This window comes from Aythya ferina (genome assembly GCF_964211825.1).
Source record: "Aythya ferina genome assembly, chromosome: 12".
Taxonomy (NCBI): Eukaryota; Metazoa; Chordata; class Aves; order Anseriformes; family Anatidae; genus Aythya; species Aythya ferina.
In genome coordinates, this window is record NC_140308.1 from 1361909 (window position 1) to 1386475 (window position 24567).

Genomic DNA, 24567 nt, shown 5'->3' on the forward strand with positions numbered 1-24567 from the left:
GACGTCCATTATCCTGCTTTATAGGGGGATGATTCAGGCGCTATAAATACGCGACGGATCGGGGCGCTGCGGGCACCGCACTCTGCCCGCAGCTGGCAGCCCCACAGCAGCCCCATGGAGAGGGGCACGGGCAGCTCCATGAAGCCACGGCCGCGTGGATGGGGCCGAGCTGGGAGCCCCGTGCCAGCACCCTGACGAGGTGACAGCGGTGTTCCTGGGGGGGAGCACGGGGAGCAGGATCTGGGGTGGCTCCTGCCCCATGACTGCTGCCCCAGGTCACAGCTGCAGCCCCGTGGTGGCCTTTGGGTTCCCCCCCTCTCCCAGGGCAGATGTCACCTCCCCATGAGCAGCTGCAGGTGGCAGGATGGTGGCACACGGCACATGGTGAACGGCACAGTGCGTGGCACATGGTAAAAGACCCATGGCACACGGTGAATGGCGCACGGTGCATAGCGCACGTTGGATGGCACATGGCACACGGCACGTGGCACGCGGTGTCACACAGCACACGGCGTGAGGCAGCTGGCACGCCGAGAACAGCACGTGGGGCTTGGCACAGCCAGCCTCAGAGCGCTGTGCAGCACATGGCAGCAGCACGGCACACGGCAGGCACAGAGCACACGGCACACGGCACACACCAAGCAACATACATCATGGAGCGCATGGCACAGCACATGGCGCATGGCACAGGGCTCATAGCTCACGGCACATGGCACGGGGCTCATGGCACACAGCACATGGCACATGGTTCATGGCACACGGCTCACGGCACGTGGCAGAGGCATTGTGCTGGGCAGGGGCAGGAGCACGGCTCTGTCTCTGCCTCCGCTGCCCTGGATTTTCAGGCCGGCAGCGCAGCGGGGTGGGAGCCCTGTGGCGGGGCGGCTCCGGCACAACTTTAAAGCCGTGGCTGCTCCAAAGCACAGCAGCTACAAAGCACTACTGCTTCTTTCACCTGCCGGTGGCTTTCAAGTGACAAATCCCTGCTAATGAGTGACGTAGCCGAGGTGGTCAGGCGGCAGCGCAGCGCTGGGCAGGTGTGTGTGCGTTCAGCTTTTGCTCGCTTACGTCCTTGGGACCCCTCGCTGCGGGACGGGGCTGTGCTCGTGGGCTTGGGCACTTGGGGGGAGCAGAGCCCATCCCTCTGCCCCATTGAGCGCCCATGCTTTGGGATTTCACGGGATGTGGCAGCACTGCCACGGGGCCCTGTCCCCCAGAGAGCACGCGGCGCAGGGAAGGGGCAGGTTGCTTTATTGGCTGGTGCCTCCCGCGCACCGAGGACGGGTTCGTCATGCAGCCCCGAAACGGCATCACAGCGACAGACAAGCACGGACCACAGGGGACCATGAGGACAGCGGGCACAGGGAAAGGGAGTGGGGATGGGCCACGGGCACGGGCCACCGGCAGCGGGCAGTGCCCTCTGGGGACCCGGCCGCCCCCGTGCAGCACGGCGTGGCGCCTGCACCGGGGCACCGGGGCTGTCCCCGTGTCCCCGGCCGGGTGCAGTGGGGGCACGGTGCCGGTCCCCACGCAGGCGCCCTCACTGGGGTGAGCTGAGGCTGGAGTCGGGGGTGTCAGGCTGGGGGCAGCGGGGCGGGAAGGCCTTGTAGCTGTAGTACTCCACCACCTGCTTGGGCACCTCGGCCAGCACGCACTTGGCCAGCGCCGTCGGGGACGCCTGCGGGATGGAGCGGGACGGGTGATGGGGTGGCTCGGGGGGCTGGTGATGCTCAGCCCCCCTGCAGGGACCAGAGGGGACCAGAAAGGGGTCGCCACCGTCCCCCACTCACGTTCTTGAACTCCCGGAAGGGGACGAACTGGACGATGTCACGCAGGACGGGCTCGCCCCTGGGGGAGCGCAGGACGCCGTCGTCCCCGTCCAGGATCTGCATGTCGGTGAAGTCGGCGTTGCCCACGCCCACGATGATGATGGACATGGGCAGGTAGGAGGCGCGGACGATGGCCTCCCGCGTGTCTGCCATGTCCGTCACCACGCCGTCCGTCAGGATCAGCAGGATGAAGTATTGCTGGGGGGGGAGGGAAGCTCTGGGGGGACTGCCCGGACCAGGGCACTGCTGCCACGCTCCCCCCGTGTGCACGGGGTGAGATGACATTATCAATGATTCCACCCCAAACCACCCACGAGGTCCAGTAGAGGCTGGCATCTTCCTAAATCCCTCTTCATCAGCAAGTGTAAATAATTGTCAGGCTTTTAATTAGCCCCCCCTCCCCATGCACTTGTAGGTAAGTGCCCCCAAGGCGTGCCGGAGCCCCGCGGGGACCTACCGACGCTTCCTTGGTCCGCTCCTCGTCGGCCGCCACGCGGGCCACCTTGGAGATGATGGGGGCCACGTTGGTGGGGCCGTAGAGCTGGATTTTGGGCAGGCAGCTCTGGTAGGACTCCACGACGCCCTGGATGCCTGGGGGAGTGCAGGGTGTGGGGGCGGCCCGGCTGCACCCCGGGGTCACAGGGACGGGGGCTGGCAGCCGTGCAGCGGGGCCGGGCTCACCCTCACACTCGTCGTTGTCGGGGTTGAAGTTGATGGCGAAGTCGTGGGAGACCTGGGGGGGAGAGGGGCGAGGGGCAGCCGGGGAGCTGGCAGGGATGGGCATGGCCCGGGGGGGTCCCGGCCGCCCCCGTACCTCGTATTTTGGGGGGATCCGTGCACCAAAGCCCAGAGCAGAGAATTTCTTATCGCTGCAAAGGAAGGGTGCGAGGAGCCCCGGCACGGCGGGGGGGGTGTGCCGGCACCGGGGTGGCCGTCACCAAGGCGTCCTGGCCCTGGGGTGGCTGTCACCAAGGTGTCCCAGCCCCAGGGCCCCCCCCGCAGCCACCAACCTGTCATAGTCCTGGCAGATCTCACCCACAGCGACGAGAGCCTTGAGGTACTCGTTGGGCTGGTAGGGGTTGATGTAGTGCAGGGAGCAGCTGTTGCGGGGGTCCCCGTTGGAGGCCGTGAAGTCGATGGCCACCTGGCACAACGGGGGGGGGCCGGTGAGCTCCCCATGTCCCCAAGGGCCAGGAGCTGCCGTCCCTGCTCACCGGGGCACCACGGCACAGCCCCGGCCCCCCCGGGGGATGCTGCTCACCGTGAAGTGGATCTGGCAGCCGCCCATGATGTAGTCCAGGAAGGAGTAGACCCTGTGGATCTGCCGGGGCGACCCGCCTCAGCCGCTGCCAGCCTGCACCGCCCCGCGGCAGCCTGTCCCGGCACGGCTTGGCACGCAGACACTCACCTTCAGGTCCAGCAGCACCACCACCCCCGAGTTCTTGTAGTTGCGCTTCTTGATTTTGTACTTGGGGTTCATGCACTCCCACTGCACCTGCGGCACGCGGCACCCGCGCTGCCCGGGGCCGACCCCACAGCCCCCAGCCCCATAACGTGACAGCCCCCCCGGCCCCACAGCCCCACGACCCACCCGGGGCTGGTGTCCCCAGAGGAGCCCATCCCGGCCATCCCCTCCCCACGGAGCCTCCCCCAGCCCCGCAGGGGACACCCCCACGTCCCCCCGTCCCCTCTCCACCTTGTTTTCCCCCATCGCCTTCTGCATCTCCTCGAAGGTGGTGAAGAACTCGCCGATGAAGTCGTGCTTGCCCCGCGAGTCGTAGTCCCATACCACACACTGTGGGGGACACGGCTCAGCCCCGGCTGGGTGCGTGTCCCCCCCCCCCCGCCCCATCCTGGGGACAGGATCCCCATCGCCCTTCCTCACCCTCAGCTTCCTCTTCTCCTCGCAGCTGCAGAGCGAGTTCAGGGAGACCTTGAAGGGCTCCCAGATGGGGCTCAGGTTGTTCTTCACCACCTGGGGGGCGAGAGGGGGCTCAGCAGGGCTGGGGACCTGTGGGGTGGTCCCGGGTGGGATCCAGCCAAGCCTCACCTCGGTGCGGTACACCAGCTGCTCGCTGCGGTCGTCATCGATGCGGTAGATCTCCAGGAAGGGGTCGGACTTGCTGAAGAGGTCCTGGAGGGGAGAGGGTGGGACAGGACAGAGCAGAGAACCGGCTGTCCCATCCCATCCCATATCCCCATCCCATCCCATCCCATCCCACCCCATCCCATCCCATCCCATCCCATCCCATCCCCATCCCACCTTGTCATCCAGCTTCTTGGCCCGAAATGCCAGCTCCACGTAGCCGTTGTTCCCCGAGATCTCCTCGGAGATGACCTGCCGGGAGAGGTGGCCATGGTGGTCCAGCACCCGGAGTGGTGTTGTCCCCCTCCCCTCCTTCCCTCCCATCCTCCACGCGCCTCCTGGCACTGTGGGGACCCCCAGGGTGGGTAGCAGCTGCTGGGGGGACCCCGATCCACATGGGATGCGTGGGGCAACTGGATATATGGCCGGGATGGGAGGAGGGTCACTGGGGTCCCCCCACACGTGTGCCCCGCTCAGTGCCACCCCGCTGCCCCCAGCTCATCCCACTGCAGCATCCCGTCCCGCTGCCACCCGCAGCCCAGCCCGGCCGCTCACCGTGATGGTGGATTTCCCTGCGAATTTCCCATACTTGAGGAACAGCGGCTTCGTCACCCGCTTCTGCGCCACGATCTGCAAAAAACGATGGGCTCGGGGAGGGGACATCGGCCCGCGGGCGAGCGGGGGGTCCCGGCGGGGGGCTCACCTGCCCCACGGTGCACTCCATGCCCCCCAAGAAGTCATCGTCGTGCGTGCCGACGCCGGCGTGCCCGTGGCTGTCGTACACCTCGAAGCGCAGCTTCTGCACCTCCTCGAAGTAGTAATCCACCGTGAAGATCTTGGCGAAGACGGGGTTCAGGTTGCTCTTGATCACCTCGCTGCGGTCCACCTGTGGGGCAGAGGGGGCTCCGCCAGCCCCGCCGCTCGGCACCACCAAGGGGCTGCCCCCGGGTCCCGGCGGGCGGGCGCTGGCTGCGCCGCCTCAAACCGTGCCCGTGGGAGCTCTGGCCATGCCTTCCCCCCGAACAAACGGGGATTTAGCCCTTAGAAGCAGAACTGGTCCACGCTCGTCTCACTGAAATTCATCCTGAAATCAGCTCAAGCCCCTGGCTCACTGCGTCGCTGTGGTGGGATTGTACCCGGGGCGGGAGCCAGCTCGGGGATGGATTTGGGGCTGGTGGCAGTGCTGGCGCAGGAGGGAGAGGTGCCCCTGGGTGCCACCCCTGGGTGCTGAGGCACCTCTCCCTCTGGGGCAGACCCCACATCACTGGGGGCTGCATTGAGGCGATGCTCGGGCTCTGGCCCACCTTTTCCATGGCTCTGTTTGAGCAAGGGGTGAGTGCCCACCAGCCCTGCCCGCTGCCGCGGGTGGGGACCAAAACGCAGCCCAGGAGGGGTCCCCTTGCCCTTGGGACGTGGCCCTCGCCCAGCACGGCCCCGATGGCACGGCACAGCCTGGGGGTGCCGCATCCCCGAGCTGGCACGGGGCCCCTCGCCGCCCGCCCTGGCTCTGGTTCTGGCTCCAGCCCGGGCGAGCAGAGTCAATTACACGCAGAGGGATTTAGCGCTAAATCTGCCGGCTGAGCAGCGGTGATTAGCGAGCGCGGAGCTGCTGGAGCCAGGCAGGAGCTGAGCTGGGGGCAGCCCTGGGATGGAGCCAGCCCCAGCCCCAGCAGGGACACAGCAGCCCCCAAACCCTGATGCACCCCAGGGGTGGCCAGCGCATCAAACGGCCCTGGCACGGGGTGGCCGGGCCCGTGTGGACCCCCACACCGTGAGCACCCCGTCCCCTGGTGCTGCCAGAGCCACTGGGTCCCGGGGGACTCGCTCCAAGCCAGGGCTCTGCACCGTCCCCGTGCACCACCCGAGCATCCCACAGCACCCGGAGCTCCGGGCCCTGCCCTTCACACCCCGTGTCCCTCACACCCCGCGTCCTTCATCTCACTCCACCCCAAGCCCTGCACCTTGCACCCCGCAGCCTGTGCCTGCGCCCAGCCCTGCTCCCTACACCCCACCCTAAGTCAGTTCCTGCACCTTGCACCTCGCTCCCCGCTCTGCTGCCAGCTCCTGCCCTGCCCTTGGCCCCGCCGGACATCGCGGCCACCCCAGGGTTGTCCCCATCCCGGTGCCCCCATCCCTGTGCCCAGCACCCTGCCCAGCCCCTTCCCTGCCTACCTCCACCCACTGCCCCTGGGACTGCATGAGCAGCAGGACGCAGGGGTCCGACTTGTTGAGGGTGTCGCGGTCCAGGAGGTGCTTGCAGCTCACCCGCAGCTCCACCTTGGAGAGCACGGCCAGCGGCGCCTGGGAGGAGGGCTCGGGCGCTTCGCCCATGGTGGCAGCGGCACGGGGGGCTGCCAGGCGTGATGGGGGGCAGGCGGCACCGTGGGTGAAGGGCATACGGGGGGGATGGGGCGGCCGCTGCCTTCCTCGCTGTCAGCGCAGCAGGCTGGTGACCCTCATGCCCGGGACACGGGGCCCCGCGGTGCCAGGAGTGGGGCTGGAGCCTGGGTGCAGGTCCCTGGTGGTGGAGGGCGCTGGCAGGGGTTTGGGGGGCTCACGGAGCAGGGGCGCAGGAGGAGAGAGGGGTGAGACGGCCCGGTGGGTGCTGGGGACCTGAGGGACCCTCTCGGAGGTGCGGTGGTGGATTCCAGCCCCGGTGGTGGCCCTGTGAGGTGTCAGAGCACCGCGGGGTGAGCTGGAGCTGGGGCACCCCTGGACACGCAGCCCCTCGGGCACGGCTCTGCCCCTGTGCACTCGCTGGACCCCTGGGGTGGATCTTGTGGGGCCGTGCCCAGCTCTGCCCCCAGCCTCACCCCGCGAGGTGCCCGCTGGGCAGGGGGACGAGGCGGGGAGGCTGAGCAGGAGCAGGGGCAGCGCCGGCAGCCCCAGCCCCGAGCCCGCTCCTTGTGCAGAACAGGACCTCCCCACCCAGCCCCTGCACCCTGGGGTGACGGGGTGATCACTGCCCGCGGGGGACACGGGGACACCCTCCGCCCTGCTGCTCCCAGTGCTGGGGACACGGAGCTGCCGTGCTCCACCAGGGTGCTGGCAGGGCTCGGCCAGGCGATGCTGCAACGCTGGCTCTGCCGCTCCATCCCCACCCCATCCCCACCCCATCCCCATCCCCATTCCCATCCCATCCCATTCCCAGGCTCATTGCCCCCATCCACAGCCCCCAGTTGTGCCCAGTACACGCCGAGGCTGGGGCAGAGCCGCCCCCCACCCGGTGCCCGGGGCTGGTGCCTCCTGACCGAAGTTTCCCGGCGAAGTCGCGTGGGGCCCTGCCCTCCCCGGCACACGGCTCCGGTGGGCACCGTCCCCTCCCCGGCACCACGGCACCGCTCGGCATCCCCCGGCAAAGGGGTGCAGAGCCCCTGCCCTGCCCGGCCGCCCCCCTCACCTGGGTGCTGGCGGCCCAGGAGCCGTGCGGGGCCGGCCGAGGGCTGGCGTGGCTACCGGAGCCGGTGTGCCAGCCGGAGCTGCCGCCGCTGCCACCTCCACACAACTGACTCAAGCTGCAATTCGGGAGCGGAGCCCTAAGAGGGAGACTACAATCTCCGTTAACCGCCTCGCTGCCGGCACCGGAGCAGAGCCCGCCTGCGGGCACGGGGGCTCCGTGGTGCCTCGGGGGTCCCCGGTACAGCCGGCCACGCCAGGGCGCACGGCACAGCACTGGGGGCACCTCCGTCCAACCCCCCTGCGCCCTACCCAGCACAGCCCTCACTCCATGCACCCCAAGGACCCCTCATCACTCCCCATGGGGTGCCCGAGGCCTGTCCCATCCCCTGTGTGTCCCTGTCCCCCTGTGTCCCCCACTGGAGCTGTCCCTGCCCCCAACAGTGGGGTCCTGGCGTGCCCAAACCCCCAGTGCCAGAGCCCCCATCCCGGGCTGGTGTTGCCCCCACACCCCACCCGTCCCTTGAGCACTGCAGCGCTGTCAGCTTGGCTGCGTGAGGGATGATGTAATTAGCCGGCATTCGGAGGGATTAATTGCAGGGAGGGCTAACGAGCGGGAGGGCACTGCAGGGCCCAGGCTCCGGGAGCTAATCCCCAGCCTGCCTGGCAGAAGTAGGACACCCCCTCCCCGCGCCGTCCCGCTGCAGCACCCCAAGGCCCTGCGCCCGAGCCCTCTGCTGCTGGAGCCCTGGGTTTGTCATCACCCCACTAATGAATACGAATGGTTCAATTATCCCGGCACGGGTGCAGCACGGCCCCAGAAGTGCTTAGCCAGCCTGCAGCCAGCGAGCACTCCCCAGAGCGGGACGGAGCCCACGGCCCCGTGACTGCAGCAGGCGGAGGGGACACGGCTGGCAGAGCCCCCGGGGAGCTGCAGGGATGGGGCAGAGCCCCAGCAGCGGATTGCCCTAGAAAAATGGTTTAAGAAGGGCTGGGGGGTGAGTGCGAGGCGCTGGGGTGAGGCAGGGAGCCGCGGGCAGCTGCAGGGCCGGGTGACAGCGAGGACAGGGCTGGGGCCCGGCTCCACCCAGCGGCCAGCGGCAGCAAGCACAGCCCCACACACACCCCAAATGTGGGAGCAGGGACCCCACAGGGACCCCACTTCTGAGCCTCAGCTTCCTCCTGCCCACAGCCCCAGGGTTTGACAGCTCGCTGCAAGGGAACACGAACGCGAAGGCCGCAGGGAAAGCTTGGGGCAGGGCCAGGGCTTCCCAGGGAGCGGCCCTGGGCTCGCCCCCCCAACACAGGCAGCAGCAGGGCAGGGCTGGGGCTGGCTCCAGGCAGGAGCAAGCTCTGGTCCCGTTCCTGACGACAAAACAAATCACCCTCCAGCACAGAGGCGAGGTGCCTCCTTCCCTCGCTGCCAGGAAACTCGGAGGTTCTGATCAGAGAGGAGCCCGCCCCTGGCTGAGCTCCTCCAAGCTGCCCACCACTGGTACCGGCACCAGGAGAAGCTCCAGGGCAGCTCCATGCTGTGTCTGCCCTAAGAAGACACCACACGGCTCCGTTTCTACATTTTTTATTGGCAGTTCTGCTGAGAACAGTTCATTTCTTCTTCTCCACGTCCTGCTCTGCCGCTTCTTTGGCGCGTTTTGCCCGAATCCCGAAGAGGCGAGCGTTGGCCCGGGCCATGCGCAGGCTGGCGAAGGCCTTGAAGTTCTTCTCCTCCTCGGTGATAACGCGGGCCTTCTCCCGCTTGAAAACCTGGTGGGAGAGAGCCCGGCAGTCAGACCGCACATCAGAGGCTGCCAGAGAAGACGGTATTTAAGGCTTAACGCAATTAATCTCGCTACATTTTTACCACTGGCTCCAGGACGCTGTTAAGAATACAGAATTTGTGCAATCTGCAGGCCCTGCCCTTATCATCACTCCACCAGACACCTCATTTCAACCAGCTCCTAATTTGCCAGCGCACATCAGCAGACGAGCAGCAAATACCAGGGAAAAACAAGCGCAAAACGAAATCTGAGTCAGGTTCGTGGCACGCTATCAACGATCTCACAATTAGCGAGGGTTTTAAAGACGGTGACCTCGCAACCTGCCCGGCCCCGAAAGCCAACACACGCCCCAAATGTGCCGGGGCCACGGGCTCCCTCAAAGACAGCAGGGCACAAGCAGCCCCCTGCCAGGAGGGCAGTGCTGAGCACAAGCTCGTTGCACGTCCTCAAGGCGTGGTTCTGACCCTGTCCCCACAGAGCACTGACATTTGGGGGCTACCAGGCAAGTTCTGGGCTTGGTGCCCAGAGCTCTCCTCTACACAGCTCACACCTAAGGACTTCTCTCAGTTGATTAAAAAATAAACAAGAGCAGAGCTGGACCTGTTGGGTTTTTGTTGTGCATCCAGGATGGGAAGTGTCTGAAGCCAGCAACCCGTAACTATGACAAGAATCCTCCCCCCTAAATCCCAGCCTGAATTCCCTCACACAGAGAACACGATTTAGGGCTTCACTTACGTTCCTAATTGGCATAACTGGTCCAGACAGCTGAGTCGCCATCTTGAGTTCCTCAGCCTGCATAACAAGAGAGGGAAAAAACATCATTTAGAACCGGGTACGTACGCTTCCCAGCCTGGTGCCTGCATCCAAAACATGTTTTTAACACGAGCTCCCAGCCCAAACAGGCTGATGACGACTCTGGCTGCAGGCTTAGCAGCGATGGTAGCGAGTTCAGCACTTCACCCGTGCAGCTGCAGGAGCTCTTGGCACCCACACGCCGTGCCGGTGAGCTCTGCCTGGCTACCAGGGAGGCTGGATCCGGCCAGCGGAGCTGTGGCCTCTCAGAGCTCTGCCAGCTGGAAAAAAAGGTGAGGTCCACTGAGCCATTTTTAGTTTGGCTGCTCAGCGTGTTCTTCAGCAGTTCCTTCCACGGCTAACTGCAGCTTCTTGTGCAGCTATTGCATCAACAACGATCATTAAACTTTATTTCAGATAGCTGATTGAAATAAACTAATTTGAAACATGATTCCAGACACAACTACCTTTATATTATGGGACTGGAAACAGGCTGCAGTGGACAACCTGAAAGCTGGGCTGAATTTAGAAAGCTCCCAGTCTGTGCTGCTAGCCAGTTTACAGCTGGAACAGACTGGGTTTGGCAGTCTGTGTGCTACTCACAGCACCTTGGAAAAATCCACTTTATTCAGATGCATCCAAGATTCAGAAAGTTTCAATCTCATGATCCTCACGTCCACACCTTTGCCAGTCCACAAGCCAAGGTGGAGAGCAGCACCCTCCTGACTTAAAAACCGTGAAGCTGACACGTTCAGCAGAACTTGTGCTCAACCAGGCAGTGAAAGATGCCAGAGACACTCCTGTCTGTTCTGAAAGCTGCCTGAGCACGGCCCAGCTCAGCAAGCAGCACCATGGCTAAGCAGCTCGGGGCTCACAGGCTCTCCCAGAGACTGAAGGCAGCTTGAACATGGCATCGTGTTTCACTGCCTGCACCTCCCCACGGGAAGCATGTATTTTTCATGCGCAGAGCCAAGACCAGACGGGAAAAGCCAACTCCCCTTTGGATCTCAGTGAGATTCTTCCGAAAAGTGTTGTTTTTATACGTCAGCAGCAACACCCTTCTCGAGACTTCCACCACCACCACTCCTTTCCCTGAACTACTCCACGGTGCAGAGCACACCCTCACCTTCCTGGTGCCATCAGGAGAGGTGCTGCAGGCGGTGACAGGTGAGCCTCAGGCTGAAATTGGGCCAGCTGCAGCGGAACAGCCAGCCCCAGCCCCAGCCCCCCCCCCGCCAGGGGCTGTGCTCCAGCCTCCAGAGCACCAGGAGGGAGGACTGACAACCAAACCCCCGCTGAAGTCACCACAAACAGACCGTGCCAAGTACTTACAGAGCTGTCTCCTTTCTTGGGCGCAGAGGGCTTCCTCGGGAAGAGGATGAGCTTGGAGCGGTACTCCTTCAGCCTCTGCACGTTGGCCTGCAGCGACTCCGTGGACTTGTTCCGCCGCCTGGGATCCACCGAGATTCCGATGGTCCGGGCAAACCTTTTGTTAATGCCGGCCAGCTGCAGAGAGACACAGCATGCAGCACCAGCGTGGGACAACGTGTGACAACACCGCGCTGCCACCAGCCTCGTCACCTGGCTGGAGCCCCCACTGGCACCGGGGTCTGGCCAGAGGGATCAGTGGTGCCACCATTTAGACTCTGAGAGGTGCTGGACAAATTTATGGAGCCAGCACCTGGGAACTGGTTTGCTGAACAGTGACAGCTCCACTAGAGAAATACTTTCGGTAACACCCTTAAGCAATAACCTCAATTTCTGTTTAAAAGCAAACATCTGTGTATCAATTTACATCCCAATATTATCTGAAAATTAAAGAAAAACAAAGTAATGAAGCATTTGGCATTCAGAAGTGCAGCTTTACTGCTTCAGTGCACTGATTTCACTGTTATAAATGCTTTAATTAAACACTAAACAACACGCGAGAGGCTGGGGATGCTGCCAGCAGTCACTAACATTTACTCCTGCTGTGTGGGACCAGGCTCGTGGGGCTTTCTGCAGCCCACCTCCCTCTCGGCTCCCCGCCAGCAGCTCATCAGCTGAGAGCCACCTGGGAGGATGATGCAGGACCTTCTCCTGCAGCAAGGCGAGGGAGCTGGCAGCTTCCCCCAGTCCTTGTGGTGACCGCAACCAACCCGTTCCACAGCACAAACAGGTTTGCACCAGCTACATCTTGCAGGGTTTGCAGTAATGTGTTTTACAAACAAAGAGCCATTTAACAACAAAACCTGCCAGTCCTTTTACTTAAATTGAGTTCAGGAGACTCAATTCACGCTCTACCAGAACCTGATTTTAATGTTTTAAGTGATAGTCTGACCAGGCACACCAGTATTTACTCCTCAAATTAACCTATTGCTCTGTCGTGTTACTGCTTCCCCATGCCACAATTACAAAAAAAAATAAAAAAAAAAGGAAAAAATACACTAACGTTTTGTGTGCTTCTCCAGTGACAGCAGCAGCCTGTCCCTGGCTACGTGCTGGCTCAGCCAGTGCAAGCAGACGCTGACACTTCCATACACCACAGCCATTTGTGAGTAAATTTTACACAAAATAACAGGACAACAGAGCCCAAACTCAAGAGCTGGCCTTCCTGAGCTGGGACAGCTCCTCCGTACTTACCTTCAGCTCCTCTAGGCTGAAGCCTCTGCCGGCACGGACTTTTTTGTGATACCTGATGGTCGGACACCTCACGATGGGCCGGACGGGCCCAGCCACGGGCCGAGGCGCAATGCGGCGAGCCTTTGCCTGGCGAGCCTTCCTCCTGGAGCGGGCGGCAGCGAGCTGTCACTGACAGAGCCCTCCAGCCACCCCCGGGGCTCCTAAACCCCAACCCCCGACCCAGGGGATCCCCAACCCCCCCCAAGGCGGCTCCAGCGGTCATCAGTCAGACAGGGTTGAGCTTTCATCACGGCGCTACAGCGATTCCGGATGTTCCACATCATTTGACCGCAGCCGGAGCCAGCCCCGCTCCTCTCCCCTCGCTCCCCGCTCACCTGCGGATCTTGCGGGCGGGTTGGTTGAACCAGGTGGCGACGCGGCGCTGCCAGTCCTTGTGGAAGTGCGGCTTCAGGATCATGCCATTGCGGCTGGGCGCCATGGCGGCTGCGGCCTGCGGACACGGACAGGGCTGGGCTGGGATCCCGCGCCATCGACCGGCACAAAACCCCTCCGCGGCGTCCCTCGGGTCCTGCCCCGCTCCCCCGCAGCGCCCCGAGCGCCGCCCGGCGCCGCCCCGGCCGGATGGCGGCGGATGGAGCCCGATGGAGCCCCGCGGAGCCGCCACTCACCTCCCGCCTGCGAAGATGGCCGACCGGAAAAGGGAAAGGCGGCCGCGGCGCGCGCCGGAAGTGCAGAGGCGGCTCCGGGAAGATGGCGGCGCCGGAAAGGGCTCAGGGCGGCTTCAGCGTGCCCGCACTCAAGATGGCGGCGCCTTAAAGGGCCCCGCACCCCCTGCTGATAGGTACCTGCGGGACACAGCCACCCCTCCACACATGGCACAAACGACAGCACGATCAAGATTTTATTCTGGTGCAGTCTGGTTTTCAGCTTTTAGTTCATGTCCAGCAGCAAAGACACTCACAGGTTAGGGTGGAGTCGCGTAACGGCAGCGCTGCGCCCAGCACCCCACACACAGCACAGCCAGAGGTGGCTGAGGAGCACCCCACAGCACATCTCATCCCGAAGAACGTGCACACAACAGCCCCGTGTAGGAGAAATCCTTCCAGCAGATGAGACTTACCCAACTGCTAACCACTACTGCCCTGCTGAGAAGCAATTTCCAAGCCCTAAGGAGTTCTCCTTCCCGCAGGGAAAAGCTTGTTGCAAGAGGCAGCGGAGCCATCCCTTCGTTTTTGGGGAATGGCATCACAGATTCCCTGCTCGCTATCTTTGATTCCGGAGCTGAAGAGGGACAGGGTCTGCGTTCAAAAGAAACCTCTGGAGTCCTCCCATTGCACACAGAGAGGGGCTTCACGCTGGTCTCAGGCGTGGTTCTTCCTCCTCCTCGTGGTTTGGTGGCTGCTGGGGCATTTCTTCGTCTCTCGTGTCCTGCTTGTCTCTCTCTGCTTGAAGCCAGCTCTGAGGAGCTATCATTTTCTTTGGCCCGTAGGGCGGGGGCCCAATCAAAGCTTCGATGTCGTCGTAATTTATCACTTCTTTCTCCAGGAGGGCATTGGACAGCTAGAAAGAATAAACAAGGCATAATGAGGCACAGGGGTTTGAAAACAGCCCCTCTGAACCGATCTGACCTCTCCCTGCCAGCTCAACTCGGACCTCCACATCTGGACTCAGCACGTGCTGGAGCCCGCGAGGAGCGGGGCCCCAGGCAGCACGCTGCAGCCGGCGGGACCCCAGCACCCGCTGAGCCAGTACAAAGCTCCCCGGGCAGCCGGCACCTTCTGCAAGCGTGATTTTGGCCAGAAACATCAAATATGACTGGAGGCAATAAAGCTTGCGTTAGGAAGTGATTCGGCAAGGCAGAACCCCGGGGACAGTGGGGAAGAGCCCTTACTGCTGCTGTCACAGCGCCCGGGGCCCTGCCTGAGGAGGCAGAGAGGCAGCAGCTGAGGCTGCAGCCAGAGCCAGAGCCCTCCTCTGTGCACAGAACGTGTCACACACAGCACAGCTGCCCCTGCAGGCTGGGGGTCACCAGGAAGGTCCTCCCCAAGAACGTCAGCTCCCCAACCCCTCTGCGAGCAGCAGCAGCGGGTGGCTGTCCCCACGAACCGCTCCGTTCTGCTGACGAGAGGCGACGCAGCGGCCTGGCAAACGGGACGCTCTGTAGGCACTTTGGCTTGACTTGAAAAGTTTTCTCTCTGCTGACCCTCTAGCAAACATCTAAACATCTGACTGCTGTGAAATGAAAGCGTCGGAACGGAGGAGCCCTGTGGAGAGGAGAGCCCCCGACAACGCCCGCTCTCAGAGCACTGCTGGGGCATGGTCCCGGGGACAGAGCGGGGACGCAGGGAGCAGCAGGGTGTCCGAGCGAGTTCTGGCCTCCTTACCACGCACAGGAGGCTTGCTGCTGGGTAGAGGGAAGCATTTTGGGTTTTGTTGTTGTTTATAAAGATTTAAGGATTGTTTCATTTGCAAACCATGCAACGTTAGGTTGGCTCCTGGCTAGTTTGCATGTTACGGACCAGGAGCCTGAAGGGAAGGTCAAGGAGGGACACGGGGTGCTGCAAGCACCAAGGGATGGGGGCAGAGGTCCTGGCAGCGAGGGGGGCTGGCTAGGGGCTCCCAAGACACAAATTAGAGGAGGCAAAGCTCTGTCTCTGCAACATACCTGATATATCAAGGAGAACTTGAAGCAGGTAACTGGTGCAAGCTGCCTGGACTCACCAGTCAGCCTAAGTGACAGGTCCCGTGTCCTTTCATCACCCCCAGAAACCATTCACCCAATTCTTTTATGCCTACAGAGCCTGGAAGGACGAGCTGCTCTCGCCTTCACAGGCTTCACAAGAATGGTCGCTGCTTTCCAGGAAGCTGTATTTCTCCTAGAGGCTAGCACAGAAGTACAGGTGAGGGAGCCAAGTTTGGGGTTTGATCGCTTCCATCCAGCACAGAGCACTCCTCCCCTCCCCTGCAAATACCAGCTGGTGTCAGGAGGTGAACTACTCACTGCTGGAGGAGGCACACATCCTCCCTGTGCCTGCTTCTAATCTAGGGGATACGCAGTGAACAGCCTCTGATTCCCAGCACGTTAATATCTCCACTACCAGATATTCTAGGGCCACAGAGACGCTGCAGCAACCAAGCTGCAGAGCACAGAAAGTATCAAGGTCAAAAGCAACAGTGAAAGAAACCTCAGACAGCTCCAACTTACTGTCTGCAGCTTATCCCGGTTGTCCAGCAGGAGTTTTTCTGTGCGTCTGTAAGCCTGAGCCACCAGCACTTTTGCTTCCTAGAAGACAGTAACAAGAAGAGACTTGCAGTGCAAGTGGCAACACACAACATGTGGACAAACAAGAGAGCACCTAGAGGAAGGATGTGCAAACCGAGCAGGCAGAAAGCAGCTACCACTAACAGAAAATACAGATAAGCCTTTTGAAAAAAGCCACAAGAGTGCTTCTGATAAGAAACAGTAAACTTTTGTGCTAGCAAAAGTCTCAAAGAGAGTCCCTGCTGATGGCAAATAAGTCTAAGGAAGCCACCCAGTAGCAAAAGACACAGCTCAGTACAAAGCCCAAGGAAGCACAGCTAGAGGGCTTCGGAACCAGAGCTTGTTTGGTTTTCAGCTATGTGACTTGCATTTTTCAGCGAGCTGCAGAAAGTAAAGAACAAACAGGAAGGTGTGCTCAGGGGCAGCCTTACGTGGTCCATCATTTGCTGAAGTCCCTGGCTGAAAGGGCGCCGACCAATTCCAGGGGCACTCTCCACATCTGGGAAGGAGAGCTGCCCGATGCTGGGCACCATCCCGTACTGCTTCACCATGGAGTAGGCGATCTTGGTCACCTTCTTCAGGTCGTCCTGGGCTCCTGCATGAAAGAGACGTGATAGTTTCCAGCTCTGAGTGGAGCGCAGGAGAAGCAGGTCCTACACAAGCACACGTTTGACTAGTCAAGGGACTAGAGGACCTGCAGGAACCCAGGCAGGTGATCACTGGCTGCTGATGGACCTTTCCTCATGTACTGCAAGACCCGTGCATGACCCTGAATAAACACACTGGTAGCTAAAGTGTATGGATTGCTCAGCAGCCACTGCCTTCTCTTACCACATTTGCCTATAACTAGCTGGAACTAAGTGGAAGCAAGGCACAGAAGGTCCAGGCTCTTCCACCGGCCAAGAGTCTCACTGGGTAATTGCACCCGTGGCCTTAGGCTTTGGGACAAAGTCTAAGACAACACAGTTGCATGCCACAATGAGACCTTCATTCTTACAAAAACAACTCGAAGATCAAAACAAGTAATTTGGCATTTCCCTTTCCCACTGTCCAGAGTGGGAAAATTCTGAGATCACCCTTGGACAGAGCAACAAGTACAGAAGTTCAGACTATTTACACCATTTCCACTTGCCTGCAGCAGGGTCTGACTCCTCACCTGTAGTGACTTTGTTAAAGGTGATGGCCTCGGACACTCTCCCGCCCAGAGCCATGCACATCCTCTCCAGCAGCTGCTCCTTGGTGAAGAGATACTGCTCTCTTGGAAGGATCTGAGCGAATCCAAGTGCTGCGTTTGTTCGAGGGGCTATGGAAACCTGCAACACAGGGCAGCTCCGTCAGGGCAGAAAACAAAAAGAACCAACTCTAACAACAGAGAGAAGAAAGGAAGGGCCTGCACTCCCAGTGAGATCTGTTGGAAGCGATGGTGCAGGCTGACCTACAGACACACAGCTGAAACTGCAGTACGTTGCCATTCCCATACTGAAGCCTCTGCAGCTGCAGACATGCACTTTCTGCCATTCCAGGTCAAAAAATAAGAAGGAAGCTGTCCTTAATAGCAAGTAAATTAAATTCTAGGAGTTCAGAGCACCTCTGAAGCATATAAGCCAACCAGAGCTTGCTTTACCATGTTCCAGAATCATCAGGACTACCTGGAGAAACACAGGATGTCTTCAGAAAAATAAGAGCCATTTCCCCCATCCAGCCACATCTCGTTGAGAGTAATTAACAACAGTTCAGCTTATACAATAGGTCATTCAGAGTGAATTTGCTGCTGGTGGCAGGCCAAGAAGCTGTCATCCTTGTCATTCCCACCCCTCCACCTCTCCCCTGCGTCAAGGCTCTTTGAGGAGACGTGCGTGGGACAGAAGGCACCCCGGGGTGCAAAGGGAGGCCCTTCCCTACAGAGAAGGGCTTCGGGCACACCAAATCTCAAGCGTGCCGATCTGAAAAACACATCTCTTCCCATCAGTATCAGAGCAGCTCCTGCAATGGCCTGACTGGTAGCTGCAACGTGCTGGCAGGGAAAGAGACTGTGCAGGCACGCACACAGCACAGCCTTGTGCCTGGAGGAGGCGCACGAGCTGAGCAGCAGCAGCAGGACGCTCACTTGCTCCAAATGTGCCCAGCACCAGGGTGGCCAGCAGGCACGTTGGGAGTGCTTTACAGTTGGCTTGTGAAGGCAAGATTTTTCCTGTGGCTGGTTAAGCTTTGCACCACCACTGTCATGACTGGAGCCCGATTACAGACTTCTTGACAGCGTATCTTGAGAGCAAAGACAGGTCTCTGCTCTCGTGAGCCCCCACCTGTGGTTCTGCGTTCAGCTCTCGGCACCCCAGCACAAGAAGGCCATGGATGTATTAGAACAAGTCCAGGGGAGGGCCACAAACATGATCAAGGGGCTGGAGCACCTCTCCTACAAAGACAGACTGAGGGAGTCGGGGTTGTTCAGCCTGGAGAAGCAAAGGCTCCAGGGAGACCTTACAGGAGCCTTCCAGTACCTACAGGGGGCTACAGGAAAGCTGGGGAGGGACTTTGTGTCAGGGGGTGCAGTGACAGGACACAGGGCTTTAAACAAAAAGAGGATAGGCTTAGATTAGATAAACAGAGGAAATTCTTCACTCAGAGGGTGGTGAGGCACTGGCACAGGCTGCCCAGAGAAGCTGTGGATGCCCTGGAGGTGCTCAAGGCCAGGCTGGATGGGGCTTTGGGCAACCTGGTCTGGTGGGAGGTGTCCCTGCCCATGGCAGGGGGGTTGAAATTGGGTAATCTTTAAGGTCCCTTCCAACCCAAACCCTTCTGTGATTCTGTGCTGTTTGCGTTGCTGCAGCACTCACAGCTCCAAGCTCATGGAAACCAGGGTAACGTAGCAGAATCTAACACAAGCGCTGCAAAACAATCAACACGTCTTGGACAGAGGATCCCAAAGGATTCTTTTCCCACCCAGCACTGAACTCCACAACAGCCAGCAGTGGGGTTACCTTCATCACTGCCTCCGTGTGCTCCAGCAGCCAGCCAACCAACGCGTGCCCTGATTCATGGAACGCCACAACCTTCCTCTCCTCTGGTGACAAGATCTTGCTTCTTTTGGCAGTGCCTATCGGAACACAGACGAGGTAAGACAATAAAGTGGCAGTAAATGTAACCAACAAGCATGACCTTTAAAAGAGAAGCACACGAGCTAGAGCAGTTACACGCTGTGCAAGAGGTGCTCTCTGTCCCTGCAGTTGAAGGCAACCCATGCTTGGCACAGACTTTTTCCCCTTACAACAGACGTAATCATCACACAAATAATTTAATGCTCGATGAAATCACAGCTCTAGAACGCAAGGCTCTGTTCTGTTCCCAGCTCTGCCAAAGGTACGCTACATCTCTGCCGAGGGACAGAGCTGCAACAAGGCAGTACTATTGCAAGAGAAAGGAAAAATCCAACCCCCAAAAAAACCCACCACCAAAAAAAAAAAAGTGGCTGGAAGAGCATATTTAGTCTGCTGTAAGATCTTTCAGTCCCTTAGGGAACTGAGGGACACGAGGGAACCAAGATGTTCCATTATATGTAGCAGAGAGGTCCCAGCTGAGATTCCTGTGCATCAGAAGTCTTCAAGTCAGAAAAGAAAACCACAAATATCTACCCAAAATCTTTCTCCAGACCCAAGGAATCTCTGATTACACATGGCATGCTCCATATGAGCTTATTCCCAGGCTCCTGAGAACGAGCAAATTAAGCCATAACTCACATTTAATACTTTCTCCAGAAAGGTGATTTTTGAAAGTGTCTATTTTCCAACCCAATAGTCCGTAACACAGAATAAGTCCAATTAGGATTTCAAAAAATGCTGAATGGGAGTAAAGCTTCCAGCACGCAGAAAATACGTTAACTACAGAACACACTGCACACCGAGCACTCATTACTGCCCGGCGTATCGAGCGCAAGGAGGTACCAGTGCTTTAAAGTGGATGTTTCTGCACAGTGCCAGCAGCAATAGGGGGTAGAGCAGGCACAGTCAAGAGCAGCATTATACCAAGGTTGCCTGATGCCTTGGAAAACAACATTCTATTAACATTAATTTTTAAACAAAGTCAAGAGCTTTATTAAACAAGGAAACAGCAAAATGAGCGTGGCAGATCTTGTAAAATTACTGCTTGGGGATGCTGGAAAGCACTGTGCCCTGCAAGGCATGATGGTGATGGAACAGCAGATTAATTGCAACAGCCTTCATTTTCGTTAGTCAGTCCCTTACCTCGCCTTCAGCAGTGCGTGTGCATTCCCTGTATGGATCTTTCTATAGAAAGACGCATGTATGTGCTATATATAATCTATTTAATTTTTTTTTATACTCTGGAAGCATCCCTCTGCCAGCCCACCAAGAAGGGAGGGACTGTGCTCTTCACAATAGCACACAGTGTCCCCACAACGATTGTTTCTTCCCCTACAGAAAGCAAGCTCCAGGCAGGAGAGTTCTCTGAAGGCCTGCACTTATCACATTTATGAGAGAAATAAGCCAGGAAGCAACTCGGGTGCGTCTCTGCTGGTCTTACACTGCGTACACAAACCCCACCAGAGCACAGGCTCTGCTCCATCTTCCATGGACAGTTCCAAAGACAGCCCCTAACTGCCCCTGTGTGCTCAGCAGGTTTCCTCCATCGCTCCCAGGAGACATGACTTACTGCCTACTTTCTGTTCCCAAACTGAAAACACAATGGAGACTACCACAGAGAAGAGTTCTTACTCCTCCCTCACTGCAACACAAAGCTGTAAGGCTGACAGGGCCTCTGGACTTGCAAAGTTCTCTTTTGATTCCGCACCACCCTTATTAAAACCAGCAGCCTATAATGGAAAGCACAGTAATATCTTGTTTTCTTCAAGAAAAGCTTTTATAGCAACTGAAATACCCTCTGAATTGTGAAACTCAGAAGCATTCCTATTACATGGCAAGGGTACATTTAATATAAGGGCCTGGAGGGGTGTTTAGGGTGTCCTACAAAAAATAGCCAAGTCCTGCTAATATGAAAAAAATCCGATTAAGCAACAAAAAGATGTTATTGCCTCTCAAATGCCACAAAGCCTCAGTGAAGCGAGCCAGCCTGTCAGCAGTGAAACTGCTGAAGCCCATGCCCTCTAACATCCACCACATTAAAACAAGATATCCCTTCTGCTACACGGCCCTGTGGTCTTCCTTGCTTCTTGCCCTGTCTTCCATGTCTGGGGAACTAAGGCTATGGTGGAATTCAGAGTGAAAAGTTAAGGGAATCCCTCTGAGTTCAGTGCTTTCTCTACTGCAGATGTGAAAGTAAAGCATCTACTTGCTACAGCTGATTAGGATTTCTGCACTGCAGCTAGAGCCGTCTCACTGTCCACTCCTGGGAGCTGCTGAGCACAGTTTGGGCTTCGTGGAAACGGGGTCACAGGCACCCAAAGCACTCCAGGGGTCGTTTTTAAGAGGCAGGTGAAACTGTCAGGAGTTCTCAAAAATCTTCTCTTAGATGAGGAATTATTTAGGCATTTTCTGATTAAAAAAAAACAAATAGTGAAAACCTAATTTCTATATTAGGAAATAACTGACCCAGTACAAACATCCTGTTTCACACGCTCTACTAAGAAGAGCACAGAACGCCTCTCCGTTTGCCCAGGCTCACCCGCCAGTAATGCTGCTGCAGCCTGGAAGCAGTTAAGTGTCAGATTATGAAAACCAAAGCTTGCCTAGAGGGCACTTCAGATCAAAACCGACCAGATTCAAATCCCTCAGGTGAAGTCAAGCGTTCTGGGAACTCTTTTCCCCCCTCCCTCTAATATACTGCTACAGGGTAATCTCCAGAGGTTCCTCTGCTGGCACTTGCACAAGTGACAGGGAAAGGCTGACAGGATGTTCTCAGAGGGAGAACAGTACTCTACTGTCTTTCAGTTTTTTCTGCCAATTCATCAAAGCCTGGCTTTGAGGCCAAAAAGAAAAATCTCTAATTTCTTCCTGTTGCTGTTGAGGATGGGGTAGCCTGTTTGCTTTTGCTATTCATGTTGATGTAGCAGGTGTCCAGAGCAGCAACAAAAACCCAGAGATACTTCCACTTTATTTCTTCTAATGAAAAAACAAACCAACCACCAACCATCCAGCTTTGAATTCCCCTCTTTACTATTTTGCTACTGGTCATTTGCCCTGAGCTACTGGCTCAGGTTGCCTGCAGAGTCAGAAAAACAGGTCCATTTAGGAGCTCGTTCATAAAATCTTTCTCCAGCTATGGCATTCAAGATTTTCCAGACAGCTCTCTCTACAAGAGGAACCAGTTAAGACCCAATTGTCTTCCGGGAACAGAACGCAATCACCTGATCCTTCTTTCCCTCCAGGAGCTGACACAGATTAGCAAGACAACAGCGGAAACGGCCGGGTCACTTACCTGCAATCACTCTTTCCACTGCATACTCGAAGTTGGAAGTATCGATGGATTTGTGACCTTCTCTGGCAGCATGAAGAGCGGCTTCATTGCATATATTTGCTATGTCAGCTCCTGTAGCAAAGAGTTTACAAGAATTATGTTGTGTTTTATGTGACCGGCACATTTTAGGGGACAAAAAAGGCAGGAACAGATCTAGAGAGGGACCTAAGGAAGTCAAATAGCTGCACTGCAAGCTCCTCTTTGTTCCTTGGGAACAGAGAGCAAACCTAATCCATGGTGTTTATGTTGGACTTGAACAATACAACTGCCTTGGCAGCGAACGCCGCGTTGCCACACAGAGGACAGAGTTCAGCAATCAATTAACAGGCTGAAGCCAAGGCTGGCTCTCAACAACAGGGGAGTGGCGTGGGCAGCCTGGATTGGCATGGGCCGCCGCGCTGTTCATGCAGCAACCGCACAAACCTCTGTGCAGAAGAGAAAGAACATCTGTTCTGAGTTTGTGTGGGTGGGTGATGGTGGTGGGGGGCTGCCGAAAGAAGTCACGAAGAGGCACTGTGCTGGGGCCTGTTAGAGGGGAAACCCAGAAAGGATATTCCAGGAACTCCACATAAACAGGAACTCTGGAGCCCCTTGCTCAGCACTGTTTCAAAGTCCCAGGGACCTACCCTGGAAACAGGCTCAGTGCAGGAGCCAGAGCTGTCCAATTTCTACCCTGACCGACGAAGGAACTGCTATTCATTCCTCCCATCATTTTCCTGCTAACACATATCAACTTAAGAGTCTTTCCACATCTCAGCGTGAAGCGCAACACCTCATCCTTGACACCAGCTTTGGAGCAGAGAATGAACAGCGGTTCCTCCCCTTCGGAATCAGGATCCAGGCACTGTAAAAGTGTGCTTTCCTCCAACCTCCACACCCTGCCAGAAACTTCAGAAGATTGAAAATAGCCACAAACAATTGCTCATTGCAACTCCATTCACCAGGGAGCTGGTTAGGTTCCCACTATTTCAGTGGGGAAGATTTGAAGGGTAAGAAAAAAAAAAAAAAAGCCTTTTGGACCAAAATACCCTCTTAAAACTAAGCAACTGAGAAGCTTCAGGTTGAACAATGGAATTAGCAAGGAGGGAGGCAGAACAGCCCCACAGGGACACACAGCATGTCATACCGCTGAAGCCTGGAGTCAGTTCTGCAAGGTGCTGCGAGTAGAAGCTGGCATCTTGGATCAGTTTGAGGCCCTTCAGGTGCTGCTCAAAGATCTCTCTTCTCTCCTGCGAAGAACACGGAGCACTCACACGACAGCGAACACCCGAGCCCAGCAGACCTTCGCGACATGGCAGCTTGCCTGCTCTCCATCCCAGGGAGCAGAGGAGGAGCCAGACCTCTGGCAGCAGGGACAGGAGCACTGCCACCAGAGGGCAGGGCTGTCCTTACAGCACTTCGGTTCCACGGGAGCCCCGATAAACACCCAGCTCTCAAATTCAGAACAGATGTACGAAGGCTTACCGTGAGTCACTGCTTTCTCTCTCAGGGCCACTCTCCTCCAAACTTTCACTCTGATCTGTCTTTTAACTTTTCTCTTCCCATAAAAGCACTTGCAGGAAGGAGCTCGGAGTGCCTCTACCTGCTCCCTCCTACACTGCAAACGAAAGCCCCATCTACTAGTTACTTAGCCTGCAACCATTTCCCAGACAAAGGTGGGGGTGAGATGATGGCTGGCGGGCAGCCAGGGAGTGACTCATTCAGCTGGTCCAGGAGATCCTGATTAAAACAATGGGCTCAGTTGCCAGGGTTTTTCCCCTTCCTCCTTCAGGGCAGCTGCACGGTTCATGCTTCCGGTGCCAGATTGTATCAGGCATTTAAGGTATTTTAAGTGAAAACTCGGAGGACGACAGTAAAGCACAGATGGAAGAAGAAGAGGCTGTGCTGGCAGAGCGGACAGACCTTTGCTGCAGCTGAGCCTGTTTCCAAAGCTCTGCTACAAACGTCAACACAGCAGCCGTGGAAGACTCCCCTAGTAAATGGATTTAACAAGCATTCAGAAGGAAAGTCACTTAGCGGGCTGTCTGAAGGAAAACAAAGAGCCTGAGGAGGATAGCGAGGACAATAAAACCTGCGAGGCAAATGATGCTCAAAGCACACGACAATTTGAGCTCTCCCCCACAAGCCAACTTGCCAATTAGGTGGTTCCCAATTTCCTGGGGAGAAGACTATATATAACGTTCTGCATCTGCACGGCAAAGAACCTCACAGGAGAATCTTCTGCCAAAGCTCCTATAGGAACAGATACGCTTAAAACCAGCGAGCTGTCATTTCACTGAAACAGGCAGCTACATTAGCATGTCAAATCTCTGATTTAGGGCACATAAATAAGAAGGAAGGCACACAGAAAGGCGTGCTATCTCTATCTCCTCCAAG

The 24567-nt window shown here is 57.8% G+C and overlaps 3 protein-coding genes across 5 annotated transcripts in view; all 3 read right to left on the reverse strand.

Moving 5' to 3' along the window:
* Window positions 1–955: 955 nt before the first annotated feature.
* Window positions 956–7416, reverse strand: CPNE7 (copine 7). Of its 2 annotated transcripts, XM_084532997.1 has the most exons (16): window positions 7316–7416; window positions 6088–6580; window positions 4619–4801; window positions 4471–4545; window positions 4093–4167; window positions 3880–3963; window positions 3715–3804; window positions 3526–3624; window positions 3238–3324; window positions 3091–3150; window positions 2840–2973; window positions 2644–2698; window positions 2511–2562; window positions 2287–2420; window positions 1791–2027; window positions 956–1678 (listed from the first exon to the last, which is right to left on the reverse strand). In XM_084532997.1, exons 2-16 carry the CDS (start codon window positions 6310–6312, stop codon window positions 1541–1543), a joined length of 1728 nt encoding a protein of 575 aa, XP_084389123.1. In that variant the 5' UTR covers window positions 6313–6580; window positions 7316–7416; the 3' UTR covers window positions 956–1540. The 2 variants fall into 2 exon arrangements, with proteins under 2 accessions (XP_084389123.1, XP_084389124.1); XM_084532998.1 differs by lacking the exon at window positions 3238–3324 and having other exon boundaries at window positions 3091–3102.
* A 1458-nt stretch (window positions 7417–8874) lies between these two features.
* RPL13 (ribosomal protein L13) lies at window positions 8875–13362 on the reverse strand. Its single transcript, XM_084533004.1, has 6 exons — window positions 13172–13362; window positions 12878–12993; window positions 12504–12645; window positions 11214–11387; window positions 9825–9881; window positions 8875–9075 (listed from the first exon to the last, which is right to left on the reverse strand). The coding sequence occupies exons 2-6, from the start codon at window positions 12979–12981 to the stop codon at window positions 8917–8919; spliced, it is 636 nt and encodes a 211-aa protein (XP_084389130.1). The 5' UTR covers window positions 12982–12993; window positions 13172–13362; the 3' UTR covers window positions 8875–8916.
* Window positions 13363–13390: 28 nt separating this feature from the next.
* The window catches only part of SPG7 (SPG7 matrix AAA peptidase subunit, paraplegin), a 33289-nt gene continuing 22112 nt past the window's right edge, over window positions 13391–24567 (reverse strand). For both annotated transcript variants that reach the window (XM_084533003.1, XM_084533002.1), the window contains exons 11-17: window positions 23318–23420; window positions 22153–22263; window positions 18744–18859; window positions 16922–17078; window positions 16197–16360; window positions 15709–15786; window positions 13391–14063 (exon numbers count right to left, since the gene is read on the reverse strand). In XM_084533003.1, coding sequence (XP_084389129.1) covers window positions 13854–14063; window positions 15709–15786; window positions 16197–16360; window positions 16922–17078; window positions 18744–18859; window positions 22153–22263; window positions 23318–23420 — 939 coding nt within the window. In that variant the 3' untranslated portion in view covers window positions 13391–13853. The remainder of the gene's footprint in view (window positions 14064–15708; window positions 15787–16196; window positions 16361–16921; window positions 17079–18743; window positions 18860–22152; window positions 22264–23317; window positions 23421–24567) is intronic.

What these genes read in the sequence shown, in the direction of transcription:
- RPL13 (XM_084533004.1), bottom strand. Translation starts at nt 12,981, where the DNA reads ATGGCGCCCAGCCGCAATGGCATGATCCTGAAGCCGCACTTCCACAAG. An exon ending in CCCGCCCGCAAGATCCGCAG is followed by an intron (nt 12,646 to 12,877) that starts GTGAGCGGGGAG and finishes CGCCCGCTCCAG; the next exon opens with GAGGAAGGCTCGCCAGGCAA. An exon ending in CCAAGAAAGGAGACAGCTCT is followed by an intron (nt 9,882 to 11,213) that starts GTAAGTACTTGG and finishes CTTGTTATGCAG; the next exon opens with GCTGAGGAACTCAAGATGGC.
- CPNE7 (XM_084532997.1), bottom strand. Translation starts at nt 6,312, where the DNA reads ATGCCCTTCACCCACGGTGCCGCCTGCCCCCCATCACGCCTGGCAGCC. An exon ending in GGATCCCCCCAAAATACGAG is followed by an intron (nt 2,563 to 2,643) that starts GTACGGGGGCGG and finishes TCTCCCCCCCAG; the next exon opens with GTCTCCCACGACTTCGCCAT. An exon ending in CCTTCCGGGAGTTCAAGAAC is followed by an intron (nt 1,679 to 1,790) that starts GTGAGTGGGGGA and finishes TCCATCCCGCAG; the next exon opens with GCGTCCCCGACGGCGCTGGC.